A 15,128-nucleotide genomic window follows, 5' to 3' on the forward strand; every position below is an offset into this window, starting at 1 on the left:
GATAGAGAGCAAGATGAAGCTGAAAAATGGTGTGTATGACAGATGCCAGGCTATCAATACAAGTGAGAACCACGCTGAATATAGAAAGTTCAGAAGGGATGTGAGAAAGGAAATAAAAAAGGTAAAGAGAGAGTATGAGTAGAGACTGGCAGCTAACAAGGGAAGGGAATTCAGGTCTTCTACAGGCATATAAATAGTAAAAGGGTAGTAGGAGGAGTGGGGCTGATTGAGAACAAAAAGGGGATCGACACATAGAGACAGAGGGCATGGCTGAGGTACTTTACATCTGTCTTTACTAAGCGAGAAGATGCTGCCAAAATCATAGTGAAGTTGAAGGTAGTTGACACACTGGATGGGCTAAAAATTGATAGAGGTGGTATTAAAAAGGCTCCCTGTACTTGAAGGGATGCATCCAAGGATACTGAGGGAAGTAAAGGCAGAAACTGCAGAGGTACTAGCCATAATCGTCCAATCCTCCTCAGATAGAGAGGAGTGTGTAAGGAAAAGTCCAGTTTAATCTCAGTGGTCTGAAAGCTTTTAGAGATGATAATCCAGGACAAAATTAACAATCACTTGGACAAGTGTGGATTAATTAAAGAAAGCCAGCTTAGATGTGTTAAAGCCAAATTGTGTTTCAACTAATTTAATTTCTTTTTTTTGTTGAGATAACAGAGCAGATTAACAAGGGTAGTGCAGTCTATATGGACTTCCAAAAGGTGTTTGATAAAATGCCACAGAATCAGCTTGCCAGCAAAGCTGAAGCCCATGGAATAAAAGAGACAATGGCAGTGTGATACGAAGCTGGCTGCGTGACAGAAAATAGAGAGTAGTAGTGCACAGTTGTTTTTCAGACTGGAGGAAGGTATATAGTGGTGTTCCTCAAGGGTTGGTATTAGGATCACTGCTTTTCCAGATATATATTAATGACCTAGACTTGAGAGTACAGGACACAATTTCAAAATTTGTAGATGATACAAAACTTGGAAGTACTGTGAACTGTGAGGAGGATAGTGATAAACTTCAAGAGGACATAGACAGGCTGGTGGAATGGGCAGACACGTGGCAGATGAAATTTAATGCAGAGAAATATGAACTGATACATTTTGGTAGGAAGAATGAAAAGAAGCAATATAAAATAAAGGGTGCAATTCTAAATGGGGTGCAGGAGCAGAGGGACTTGGGGGTATATGTGCACAAATCGTTGAAGGTGGCAGGGCAGGTTGAGAAAGTGGTTAATAAAGCATATGGGATCCTGGGCTTTATAAATAGAGGCATAGAGTACAAAAGCAAGGAAGTTATGGTGAACCTTTATAAAAATACTGGTTCAACCTGAACTGGAGTATTGTGTCCAATTGTGGACACCACACTTTAGGAAGGAAGTGAAGGCATTGGAGAGGATGCAGAAAAGATTTATGAGAATGTTTCCAGGGATGAGGGACTTCAGTTACATGGATAGATTGGAGAAGCTGGGGTTGTTCTCCTTAGAGAAGAGAAGGTTGAGAGGAGATTTGATAGAGGTGTTCAAAATCATGAGGGGTCTGAACAGAGTAGATAGAGAGAAACTGTTCCCATTGGTGGAAGGGTCGAGAACCAGAGGGCACCAATTTAAGGCGATTGGCAAAAGAACTGATAGCAAGTGGTTAGGATCTGGAATACACTGCCTGAGAGTGTGGTGGAGGCAGATTGAATTGTGGCTTTCAAGAGGGAATTGGATAAGAACCTGAAGAGAAAAAACTTGCCGGACTATGAAGAAAGGGCAGGGGAGTGGGACTAGCTGGATTGCTCATGGACATGATGGGCCAAATGGCCTCCTTCTGTTCTGTAACCATTCTATAATTTTATGAAAGGAAGAGCCATTGAGGTGCGCTAATTAAAGTTTTCAAGATTATGAAAACAAATTGACAAAATTGGCCCAGGCAATTTATTCACATACCAAAGTTCTATGTTCTGTGCCAGCAAAGCACAAATTAGGAATAAGGAGGGCATTCAGACAGAACTTTCACCCAATGGATAATGGAGCTGTGGAAAAAGTCACCAGGGACAGGCATTGCAGCAGACAGTACCGGTGGGTTCAATAATCAACTAGATGTGTTTCTAAAGAGAGAAGGACTTGAGGGATAGGGTGCGAAGGAGAGAGGTGGAATTGACTTGCAAAGAAAATGGATGGTTGTTGATTTAGTAGTCCTTTCCTGTTCTTTAAAATAATTTTTAAATGCAGCCCCAATTTATCAATATTATGTTCTTCCCCTACGTATTCATTTTATTGGATTTATATAAACTCTTCGAGACCATTGCCTATCTTGGTTAAAAGGTCACTAAAATCCATGCTTATTGAGAGAATTCACCTATGATCAGAAACGTTTATTAACTTTCATCTGAACCTTTACCCAAATCACTGGATATGCCCTATATGAATAGCATTGGGCACAGACATGCCCAAATTGATGAATGTACCCATACCAATACCACTGGGCACAGCTATACCTAATCACTGGGCACACTGCATACTAATACAACTGGGCACAGCTATACCCAAATCACTGAAAGTACCCCTACCAATACAACTGGGCATAAGCAAACCAAAATCACTAGAGGTGCCCCATACTAATACCACTTGGCATAAGCATACCTAAGTCACTGGAGGTACCACATACCCAAAACCACTGGGCACAGCCATACCCAAATCACTGGGCAAACTGCATACCATTACAAATTGGCACAACCATACCCAGTCACTAGAGGTACCGCATACCCAAAACCACAGGGCACAGCCATACCCAAATCACTGGGAAAACTGCATACCATTACAAATTGGCACAACCATACCCAGATCACTGGAGGTACCACATACCCAAAACCACAGGGCACAGCCATACCCAAATCACTGGACACACCCCATACCAATACTATTGGGCATAGTTATACCAAAATCACTAGACATGTCCCATACCAACACCACTGGGCATTGCAATACTCATATTAATGGTCATGCCCTGTACCCATATCACAGGTCATGCTCCATAGTCATAGTCCCTGGTCTTACCCGTACCAATATCATTGGACATGGGTCATAAACATATCATTAAAGGCCTTCAGCCATATCATTTGGCATGACTTGTACCCAACCACTGGTCATGCCCCATATCCATTTCACTGGGCATGTCCTTTACCAATGCCGCTGGTCATGACCTTACCCTTATAACTGGGCAAGGCTTGTAACCATACAAATAGTCAGGGTCCCTAACCATATCACTGGGCATAGCCCATACCATGGTTTGTAGTCATGCCACTGGTCATGCCAATACCCTTATCACTAAGCATGGCTCAGACCCATATGATTGGACGTGGCCTTTGTCCCTACCACTAGTCGTGCCCCTTACTCATGTCACTAAGCATGTTGTTTAGCATATTGGTTTGGGAAATTAAGGATTTGGCAAGAGGGGAGTCCAAGAGTCATTCATAAGGGTGTTGTAAATGAATTTAATTTATACCATTTCTATGGCTCTGAATGTGGACAATTAAACCTTCACAGGTGGTATTATCCCTCACTGCATACAGATATTTACATCTAACCCATAACCCAAGGCTTTCCCTTTTTCATAAGCAGTGGAGAAACAAATGCTTTCTTTCCAACAGCAGCTTCCATGTAGGGAAGCAGAGTTCAACAACACTTTCAAATTGTTTGAGCTGCCAACTAGCTATAATATACAACTGAATTGGTCAATTCAATGAATTGAATGACATATCATTGGAGTGTGGCAGAGATGGCACACTGGTCTTACTGTTTCTGCACATTGTCCTAATGCCTGTTAACTTTTTATTCCACACAGGGAGAAGCTGGTCCAACTGGCGCACGTGGTCCTGAGGGTGCCCAGGGTTCAAGAGGAGAGTCAGGTAGCCCCGGATCCCCAGGCCCTGCTGGAGCTCCTGTAAGTTATCAAATCCATCATCCAGTCTTACCTTTTGTAATTTCTCACCATTTGCAGGAATACAGTACCCATAAGCCTTTGTAGCCTGTTACCAATCACAGATTGAGTAACAAACAACCATCCTTCATTTATTGAATGTTTTCAGGCTATTTGACTGTTGCAAAATATCACGGCTAACTTGATCCTGTGCTCACACAGAGTCGCTAGATTTTTCCCCACTCTAGCCCAGAGTGGCTGTAGTAGTTTAACTTCCTGAGCAAGTCTATTCTGTAGTTACTTCCAATTAAATCTATAGATTTCTGATCCTAAATATTGTAAACTAGGTTTAAGAAGATATGGAATCCTAATCATTAATATGCAATAGTCTATTCTTCAATGAAATACAGTAAGCTCCTGTGTCATTTTTAAATGTTGTTTTAGAAATGTAAGCCCATTTTGTGTCTTGCTATTTTGATATTGCTGAGTTATAATGACTTATGTCTCTTCTGTCTCTTATAGGGCAACCCTGGTACTGATGGTATTCCTGGAGCAAAAGGTTCCGCTGTAAGTATAGCTCAATTGATTTCTTGCTCTTACTCATTTTTAAAAATGTATTAAAAAAATCAAAATTCCTAAATATCAAAATAGGTTTGAATTTTCTCATCTGGCAAGCACGCCATCCTAACTGATTTTAAAAACTCTGCAGAATTCTAGGCCCATGAAGATTATAATAAGGACAAGCTCTTGATTCACAACAGCACTGTCCATCAAACTAAATACTGATCTTCAAGCAGTCGAGTCAATAATTGCCAGTATAGTCTTGGGAGCAACATAAGGATAATGCAATTGTTCAGTATGATATCAGCAGTAAGCACAGCAGAGAAAACAACGTTTACCTGTGTAAAGGGAACGTTACTTTAAAGGAGCATTTCCTTGATTCGGCCACTTTGGTGTTTGCTCAATGTGGACAATTTTCCTTCATCAAATAATAATCAGGCAAATGTAAAAGCATAAGAAATAGGAGCTGGAGTAGGCCATTTGTCCCTGCAAACCTACTTTGCAATTCAACAAGATCATGGCTGATTTTCTACCTCAAACTCCACCTTCCCGTCCTATCCCCATATCCCTAAGTTTCCTTATTTCCCAAAAATCTATCAACCTGTCTCCTGAAAATACTCAACAACTGAACGTCTACAGCTCTCTGGGGTATAGAATTCCAATGATTCACAACCCTTTGAGTGAAGAAATTTCTCCTCATCTCAGTCCTATATCGACGACCCCTAATTCTGAGACTGTGATCCCAAGTTCTAGATTCCTCAACCAGGGGAAACATCTTCTCAGCGTCTACTCTGTCAAGCCCCTTAAGAATTTTATATGTTTCAATTAGATCACCTCTCGTCATTCTAAGCTCTATGGAATATAGGCCCATTCTACTCAATCTCTCCTCATAGGTCAATCCCCTTATCCCAGGAACCAGTCTAGTTAACCTTTGTTACACTCCCTCTCCATCAAGTGTGTCCTTCCTTAGGTAACAAGACCAAAACTACACACAGTACTCCAGGTGTGGCCTTACCAAACCCCGTGTAATTGTAGTAAGACTTCTTTACTCTTATACTCCAATCCCTTTGCAGCAAAAGCTATCATACCATTTGCCTTCCTAATTCCTTGCTGCACCTGCATGTTAACTTTCTGTGATTCATGTACAAGAACACCCAGATCCCACTGAATGCAAACATTTCCCAGTCTCTCTCACCATTCAAAAAATATTATGCTTTTTAGAAATTTTTCTTACCAAAGTGGATAACTTCATACTTTCCCACCTTGTATTCCATCTTCCATGTTCTTGTCCACTCACCCAAGCTGTCTATATCCCGCTGCAGCCTCTTTGCATCCTCCTCACCACTTACTTTCCCACCCAACTTTGTATCATCAGCAAAATTGGACGCATTACACTCAGTCCCTTCATCTAAGTTATTAATATAGATTGTAAATAGCTAAGACCCAAGTACTTGCAGCACTCCATTAATCACAACCTACCAACCTATGAGATAGGACAATTGATTTGGTACGGTGTGGCATTACACAAGTCCTGTGAATTTTGATGCTTATGCGTGCTTTATGACTCATGAAAACATTTTTATTTTCTTCATGATAGCATTCTGTCCTTGTTGGTGACCTACACTGTGGGCCTTGGCCCTTCAACTTGATTTCTAGACAGTGCCCTTTAACAAGACCAGTGTTTGATATAATGCCCATTATGATCTGCTTTGATTACTCACCATCTTAGAGCAAAGGAACATAATCATGAATATGAAGCCTACGTTTTTTGACTTATTTTACTTAAAAGTTGGTGCTGTCGAGGTCTGGTATCTTCTTACTAATCCCCAATCTACCAGTTGACGTTAACTCCTCTTGTTTTCTTCTCTTCATAGGGTGCTCCTGGCATTGCTGGTGCTCCTGGTTTCCCTGGCCCACGTGGTCCTCCAGGCCCACAAGGTGCTACTGGCCCCCTTGGTCCTAAAGGTCAACAAGTAAGTAAAAATATTCAGCATTTAAGAGCGTAATTTCTTTCTCGATGGTAATCAAATATAAAATATGGTTTCAAAGTGATCGAAAATGTACTTTGAGTATTTTCCCAACTGGAATCTTCTGGAACTTCCATTACTTTCAGTGGAATTTCATGGACATTTTTGGCCAGTATGCACAAGTAACAGATTGAATCAACCAAGCTGTATAATATTAGTAACAATGGACAAGTACACTACACACCACACCAAACTTCACCATGGCAAACTATACTAAGTGACATGACTTAAAGATGCCTTCCATCGCATGACTTTTTCGAACTACACCAACCTTCACTATGGCAACCCATATTACAAACCAAATGACGACAAACTTCACCATACAAAATTATATCAAATTGACAAAACTCTAATTATTGTTGGCTATCCCTCGCAGTTGTGGGTACTTGTCATCCATGAGTCCGAAGATAAGGCCGATTCGGGATGTACAGACTTTATGGCACGTGGGGCATTTGTTGTAATGTGGGATGTCAAAACTACACCAAACTTTATCACAATTTCTATATCAAATGGTAACATGCAAACTCTGAGATTGATTGTTAACCAAAGGTATTAAGGGATATGGGACAAAGGCAGGTGTATGGAGTTAAGTCACAGATCATCCACAATCTCATTGAATGGCAGAACAGGCTTGAGGGACTAAATATCAAACTTCGCATGACTTTTTCAAACTACACCAACCTTCACTATGTCAACCCATATTACAAGCCAAATGACGACAAACTTCATCCTACAAAATTATATCAAATTGAGAAAACTATAATTATTGTTGGCTACCCCTTGCAGGTGTGTGTGCTTGTCTTCCATGAGTCCGAAGATGCCCCGTGTAATTGTAGTAATGCATTATGCATTGCCGAACTACGACAAACTAAATAATGCTAAACTACACCGAATTACCCCTCATCAAACATCTATCTCATCATTCCAAACTATACCAAACTCCACCACACAAAGCTATACCAAACTTCACAATGTCTTTCTCAAGGATCGCTCACAGGAATGCTGCACCATGGAGTAATGGAGCAGAGGTCTGCTGCTTCTGCGATCTTTTGAGCAACTTGCCTCAATTGAGGCACATGGGCAGTTACCAAATGGAGGCCAATAACTTATGTGCAGGAAGAGAAAGTAAAACTATATTAAACATTTCTATTTTAGTAGGGCCCTTTCAATCACTGTATAGAAACTGGAATAATCCCGCATTCTCTTGCCTTTTACTGCAGATTAAGAAGAGGAAAGCAGTTCTGTTATTAGGCCTATTGAGCATATTAATAAGACTATCTTGTCACAAACTCACACAAAAACCAATGCATTTTAATGTTGTGATATATATTTGTGCGCTACTTTTGTTTCATCCCCTTAAATTACTACCTCCCACCGGTGACAGATGTGTAACCACCAGTAATTCATCCAAGTGCTATGCAGCTCAAAATGCTGTCTTCAGATGCAACCCAAGTTTGGAAGGATTGAATCTAGAATAATACCCCTGGGTGTTTCCAATTCAAGTGGACAGTGAAAATTTCTCTCAGCCAGCATTGCACTGCACTGAAACATTTGTGACAACAATAGGAAAAGGGAACAGCCCTGAATTCTCACTCTGGCAACATCTTTTAGCCTGGCAGGCATTGAATGGAGGCCCAGAACTACATGGAACAGCATGTCTGTCAAAGGCCACAGTTTATGAGCACCACTGGTCTACATCATGCTCTCACTCCTCAATATCTAACCCTGCGAATTGTTTTGTCCAACAGGGTGACCCTGGAGTCCCAGGATTCAAGGGAGAAGCAGGCCCGAAAGGAGAATTTGTAAGTATCTTAAAAGATATGCATTTTTACTTGAGCATTCAAAGTATAGGTAACCCTTTTGGTTTAAATAATGATAAATACTACCCAAAATATCAGGGGACACAAATTTAAAATGAGAAAGTTAGGAAGTATATGGGAAGTCAGGTGGAACTTTTGCATTCAAAGGGTAATCAAATTATAGAATTATTAGGGGAGGACATTGAAGCAGACTGAAGAGATGAGGGAAAGGCTTGATGGCTATGGTGAGAAGCTTGGGGATCAGGAATAGCCTGGCTTCTTGGGTTTAATGGCTTTTTCCAGTTCCTAAATAAATCTTCTGTTCTTTTATATGGAATATACAGTAATAATTTATCGCAAGTTTTAAATTATATTTTATATTTTTAATTGTTCTGTAATGGTAATTAGAATTATCTCATAGAATAAATAGAAAGTGCTCATCCTTTCATCTTTTTCCTGATGCTTCCTATAGGGTCCCGTTGGTCCTCAAGGTGCTCCCGGCCCCGCTGGTGAAGAAGGCAAGAGAGGTCCTCGTGGTGAACCTGGTGCTGCCGGTCCAAATGGTCCCCCTGGCGAGAGAGTGAGTTCCCCCCCAGTCTCCAAACTGCTTGTTAGGAGATCACATTGATCAGACTGGCAAAGTCCTGCACAAAACACCCAAGAGAAAGATATCTGAACCAGTAGTTCTGTACTCAACAAACCACTATAAATTAAAGATAAAAGGATCAATATTCATAAAATGGTGCATCATTTTGTCCAGTTGTAATAAGAAAACCAAGCATTATTAAATGATCTGTATCTTTGTTTTGATCCTATAAACAGTACAAACTGGGCAGATATATTTAAGGGTGCACAGGGAACTGGGGGTAAGTTTCCCAGTGCGGGGGCCCAGGGGTGGGGGGAGGCAGTGGGGTCAAAGTGATATCATTGGTGTAGGGGATGGTGGGAAGGGATATAGTGTAAAATTTATGTACTTTGCAGGGGAAGGTCAGGTGGACAAGGGAAGTGTTCTGGGGGGAGAGGGCAAGAAATTAATGTAATTGTTAATGGGGGGGGTGGGAGAGGGACAGAATGAATGAATTTAATTTTTTATTACATTTTCCTTTAAATATGTAAATTGAAAGTTAGAGCTCAAAGCCCTTTAAAAATGGTGGCAGCTTCTGCGCACAGACAGCTGACGCCATTGCTGGGAACAGACAGCCCGCCCCTGCCACGTCATCGGTGGGGGGTGCCGTCCGCCCCGGCTATTTAAATGAGCCGCTGCGCGGAATGCTGCAGCGGCTCCGTGACGTGCGGCCCACACGGGTGGACCACCATTGTTAAATCGGCGGTGGGACTATAATTTTCAGCCCAATCTCATTATGTGGAGTGTACATTGAATGTTGATGTGTTGCATCTCAGTTGTGAAGACTTGTTTTATTAATATTTCACTGTAGCCTCTGTAATCTCATTAGTTCTTTTGTTTCCATTGCTAGGGTGCACCTGGTAACCGTGGTTTCCCAGGTCAAGATGGTCTTGCTGGTCCTAAGGTAGGTACTATAGTACAGAATGTGACATTGTTTAAGGTCAAAGTTACATTTTCTTTTTTAAAAAAAAGTAAATGTGTAATTAGTTACTTCATTAAAAATGAGCATTTTGAATTCAGATCCAGTAAACCATGGCCCCAAGGCTCCTGATTGGTTGCTTCTCTGAACTCAAAGCTTCTCGGGCAACTAAAATCAACAACCTCTCACTAAATCTCACCTCTAGCTGGAGCTCAATCAGTACAAATTTATAATTCCTTTGAGACACTATTTTACAATATAGTAATGACAAGCTGATAAAATTAATTTCAAATAAGGTAAATGAATCTAACCATAAGAGTAGTAACTATTCAGCTTAAAGTCTACGATTAGATCACATCTCGCAAATTGTAAAAAGACACAAAGCATTCAATTTAAACCATAAGGAAATGGAATACCGAAAATTAGAGGGACCTTCAATTTCTGTGGTGTTCTACCAATCCCCTGCTGTAACTTGGACAGGAAATGAGCAGAATCGCCAGAGGAATGGCCATCCCCCGCTGGAGAACTCCAGGACAAAGCAGCCTGCTTGATTGGCACCCCATCCACCACCTTAAGCATTCACTCCCTCCACCACCGATGCACAGTGGCAGCAGTGTGTACCGTCTACAAGATGCACTGCAGCAACTCACCAAGGCTTCTTCAACAGCATCTTCCACACCTGCAACCGCTACCTCCTAGAAGGACAAGGGCAGCAGATGCATGGGAACACCACTACCTGCAAGTTCCTCTCCAAGTCACACATCATCCTGACTTGGAACTATATCGCCGTTCCTTCACTGTCGCTGGGTCAAAATCCTGGAACTCCCTTCCTAACAGCACTGTGGGTGTACCTACCCCACATGGACTGCAGCAGTTCAAGAAGGCAGCTCACCACCACCTTCTCAAGGGCAATTAGGGATGGGCAATAAATGTTGGCCTTGCCAGCAACGCTTACATCCCATGAACAAATAAAAAATCCAAATGATAGTTACTTACTGGTATCAAATATTTCTCAAATATTACTTCAAAAGTCTGTTTTTTTTTTAATTTTGAAAGATGGCTAGAGGGTCATTGCCAAAGTGCAGAGCACCACCAAAGCTGAAAGGATTGGAAAGGCAACAAGATCAATGCAGAAGTACTAGTTAGATGATGCCAAATTGATGCTTTAAAAGCTAACAGGTTGTTGAAGGAAGGCAAGAACTTAGGAGGGTAAGGAGGAAGCAGTTTGAATCCCTGAGAATGAATGAATTAGAATACGAGGCAGTGCAATAGATGTTGATTTCAGTGCAGTGATGATGAGGAACAATTTATATGACCGTGCACTTGGAGCTGGGGAGGGTGAGAGAGAGAAGCAATGGCTTTTGTTCTGACGAGCAATGATAATATGGAGCAAGGCAAAAAAGATTTCAATATGGAGAGAGAGATGTTGGAGGCTAGAGGAAGAGAAGGATTGTTTATCAAATGACGAACTTCCTGTATCTTGTCCAGGAGTGCATGAGATGCTTGAAGAGTCTCCTCAAATATGGGAGCAATATTTAAGCCTTGGACCAACTAAGGCTTAAGGAGAGTTAAGAGTTGTTGAAAATAAGATTAATGATGCATTATTTCAGATTTTCTTTACAACAAGCTAATAATTTCTTTCTGGTTTCCATCGCAGGGTGCCCCTGGTGAGCGTGGTGCTCCTGGAGTTCATGGTCCTAAAGGTGCTAATGGAGATCCTGGCCGCCCCGGTGAACCTGGTCTGCCAGGTGCAAGAGTAAGCAAGAATTTTACAAAATCAGCCTCTGCTATTTAAATGTACATGAACTGTTCCTAATATTTTCCACTCCTGTTGATAGATAATGTTCTGAGGGAACATTTGCCACATTAGAGACATAACACAGTATTAATATTCTAATTCTTTATTTGTTCAAAGCCTCTTCTTCAAACATACACCTCCACCATTAAAAGTAGAAATCACATAACTATCAAATAACCTTGTCATGAATAGAGTGCAACACCAGAAGTTAACACACCAGCCTTTCACCTCAGAGACAGCGATATATTATGGGAATAGAGCTTGGTGTGGAGATTGGGTCCCTGAAATCAGAAATGATCAATCCCCCAACACTTAACATTCCTCAATTTGGTATTTCTTTGATAAACATTAGTGCTCAATCTGTGGATCATTTTGAGCCCTCTGTAAGACAACCTCCACACCGTACTCCCCCACCCGCCCCCCCCCCCCCCCAACCCTTATAGATTGTGCATTAGAATCTCCTCTCTCTCATTGGCCGGAATTTTATTCTGGCGATGGAGGTCTCGACCTCCGGCAAAAGCACTGGCGAGAACCCCGCATCACCCCTTCTGTGGGAAGCCTGCCGAATCAAGTGCCAATTAGGCACTTAACTGGACAGCAATGGGCCTTCCACGGGATCACAGGCCTTCCCGCCCTGGACTTAATTTCGGTGGAGACAGGAAGGTTGGCGGGGAACCCGCCACCATCCCACCCAGTTACATGCTCTCCCCACCTCCAAACCCACCGCGAGGGACAGCATAAAATTCCCCCCATTGTTTTGCTGTAATGGAACAAGCTCAAGTGAACTTTGATGATACCAGCCAATATTAGCTGCCCATGTGCCATGCCTTAAAAGGCCTACTCATAAAAAAAATCGCAACAGAAAGAGCTTCTGTTGATGTGGCGCCTTTCATGCCCTCAGGATGTTCCAAAGCACTTAAGCAATGCCAGACCACAGAAATCAGCTTCTATTACAGTGCTTTCACTTTCTATATGGAAGCTGGAATAGCCCCACTTCCTAATAGCATTCCACTGCATTTTGTCACGGACAGCAAGAAAAGGAGGGTGCTGAATTCCAGCCTGGTAACAACTCAGAGCTGGGGCAGGCCATCAATGAATGCCCAAAAGGACATACAGATTTTACTGAGCGCTACACCTGAAAGGGAGGTGAGCCACAGTTGGACTCCTGACTATATTGTGAGTTCCACTGCATAATGTTCATAATATTAAAGACTGCAGCAAAGTGAAACATTTTGACACATGGATCCCAACTTGGTGCCAATCTGTGTAGGGTCACTGTGCTTGCGACATTGACTTAGGCAATTGTAGAAGCCTTGTGTTCTGCTGCACATTAGGAAGACATGTTGCAGCATAAGATAGAAGCCAGGTATCCTGAGGCATTGCGCAAGGTTTGATTTGGTTGATTTCATTCAACCTTGTGTTGGGATCCTCCATATTGTTCCAGGATGTTGAGATCTTTTGATGTTGCCAAACACAGTAAGAGAAATGCTGCACCATTCAAAACATGGAAGCTTTGTAAATATGAACCAAATATTCTTTGCATCCCAAGACTCATTAGTAAAGCACTGTTCTAGTCGAAAATTAAACCAAACATTGTAGACAAAACCAAGTAACTGTAACCAAGGGCCCATGTCTTTAGATTGAATGTTCCCAATGAATTAACTGTATTTTTAATTCTGTCTATCTGATTGGCTATGCAAATCAAAACTCCCCCTCAACTGGATGAGTGAAATTATCATTATATAGAGACTGGAAAAATGTTAAAACCCATTTAATAACTCATAACTTTTACTGTTGCCCTTTAAAACATACGCATCAATAAATCTTAAAAACCATAATCTCACCTCTACCACCTCCCCAAAAGGTAACTTGGAAAAAGTGAGCAGATAATAGTTTCTTAAGCAGAGACCAACTGTTAGTGATTACTTTAATGGCAAAAATTTCTCAATGGTAAATAAAGAATCAGATGTCCTTATATTACAGATTTTTGACTCCTTTCATTTGTGTATTTCTTGTTTAGGGTCTTACTGGTCGCCCTGGAGATGCTGGTCCCCAAGGCAAAGTTGGAGCTACTGTAAGTTGAGCCAAAGGTTTCCTGCTTTTTACTGTCATTTTCTAGGATCTGTCTGGGCAATACCAGGCAAAATGGATAGCCTGGACCAGGGTATCTCCAAAAGTCATTGAATGGGATAGGGATGAGAAACTGAGATTGTCTAAGTCACCCTGCTTAAATGATACCTGCTGCTGGCCAACCTAAGTGCTATTGATGGTGGCTATGGAGGTAGTGATGGCACTGACTGTACTACCCTCCCAACTAAAGGAGGGGATGTGACAACTGAGATTGCACTACCCTCATAGGTAGAAGGCGTGTGATGGAAAAGGATTCAGACCATTCCATTCTCCTATGTAGAGGAGGGTGTGTGTGCCGAGGCAGTCAGACCAACCCACACTCCTAGGCAGAGGAGGGTACAAGCAGTGTGCAGCCATCAGAAAAATATCTCAAAAGAAACACATTCTAAGAATGATTTCTCTCTCTCTAAGGAGCCTTTTTGTTGGTTCCTTTGTACTATTTATCAGGGATCATGTTACTGTAAAATAAATGCAATAAACATGAACTGCTCTATGAAGATGACTAAGGAAGCTCACCTTTATCTCTTTTGTCTGCAGGGTGCCCCTGGTGAAGATGGCCGCCCCGGCCCACCTGGTCCACAGGGTGCTAGGGGACAGCCTGGCGTCATGGGTTTCCCTGGGCCAAAGGGTGCAACTGTAAGTAAAATATGTACTCTACTCTGATTTCTGCATGTGTTATACTGTAGTCTGATAGTTTCTGTGAATGTACTGTACTCTGGTTTCAGCATGTGCTGTACTGCACTCATTGACAGTTTCAGTGGATTTCCTATCAAGATGAAGTAAAACTATTTGATAGACCCAATGTTCTGCCAGTATTGAATATGCAGTCATTATTTTCTTCCTTTTCACTAGGGTGAGGCTGGCAAGGCTGGTGAGAAAGGTCTCCTTGGCGCTCCTGGGTTGAGGGTAAGTAACCCAATCTTTTGCAGAATAACTATAATTCAACAATTGAAAGCTATTGCTCTTGATTGACCTATCAGACTGGTGTTATACCATAGTCAGCATTGATGTATACCTTGACTAGCCTAGTGCATCACTGGATGATATGATGGTCATAATATAATATTCTGTTGCATATGGTACAGCATACACAATTGGAAATAGCAAGACACACCACTGTTCACGGGAAAGACCACCTGACCCAAGATGGGTTCTAAGGATCTCGTTGATGAGTGGATACACTGAGTTCCCCAATACTCCTTACTGTGCAGTCTGTTTTACAGTGGTTAATGACCTGAAGTGCATGGTCTAATTTTATTTAACACTGTCAAATGCACTAAAGACAATTAAATGCTACTCTGATATCACAAGAGAGATGTTATTAAATCAGAAAGATCTTACTGAGTTGCAGTGGAACACCAAAA

At 41.7% G+C, this 15,128-nt stretch overlaps 1 protein-coding gene across 8 annotated transcripts in view; it reads left to right on the forward strand.

Annotated features, from left to right (window-relative positions):
• col2a1a (collagen, type II, alpha 1a) overlaps window positions 1–15,128 on the forward strand; it is a 105,865-nt gene that overhangs the window by 34,995 nt on the left and 55,742 nt on the right. For all 8 annotated transcript variants that reach the window (XM_068024541.1, XM_068024542.1, XM_068024544.1 and 5 more), the window contains 10 exons: window positions 3,831–3,929; window positions 4,428–4,472; window positions 6,341–6,439; window positions 8,242–8,295; window positions 8,765–8,872; window positions 9,768–9,821; window positions 11,494–11,592; window positions 13,655–13,708; window positions 14,302–14,400; window positions 14,617–14,670. In XM_068024541.1, the coding sequence (XP_067880642.1) occupies window positions 3,831–3,929; window positions 4,428–4,472; window positions 6,341–6,439; window positions 8,242–8,295; window positions 8,765–8,872; window positions 9,768–9,821; window positions 11,494–11,592; window positions 13,655–13,708; window positions 14,302–14,400; window positions 14,617–14,670 (765 nt within the window). The remainder of the gene's footprint in view (window positions 1–3,830; window positions 3,930–4,427; window positions 4,473–6,340; window positions 6,440–8,241; window positions 8,296–8,764; window positions 8,873–9,767; window positions 9,822–11,493; window positions 11,593–13,654; window positions 13,709–14,301; window positions 14,401–14,616; window positions 14,671–15,128) is intronic.

The sequence above is a fragment of the Heterodontus francisci genome, chromosome X (genome assembly GCF_036365525.1).
Source record: "Heterodontus francisci isolate sHetFra1 chromosome X, sHetFra1.hap1, whole genome shotgun sequence".
Classification (NCBI taxonomy): Eukaryota; Metazoa; Chordata; class Chondrichthyes; order Heterodontiformes; family Heterodontidae; genus Heterodontus; species Heterodontus francisci.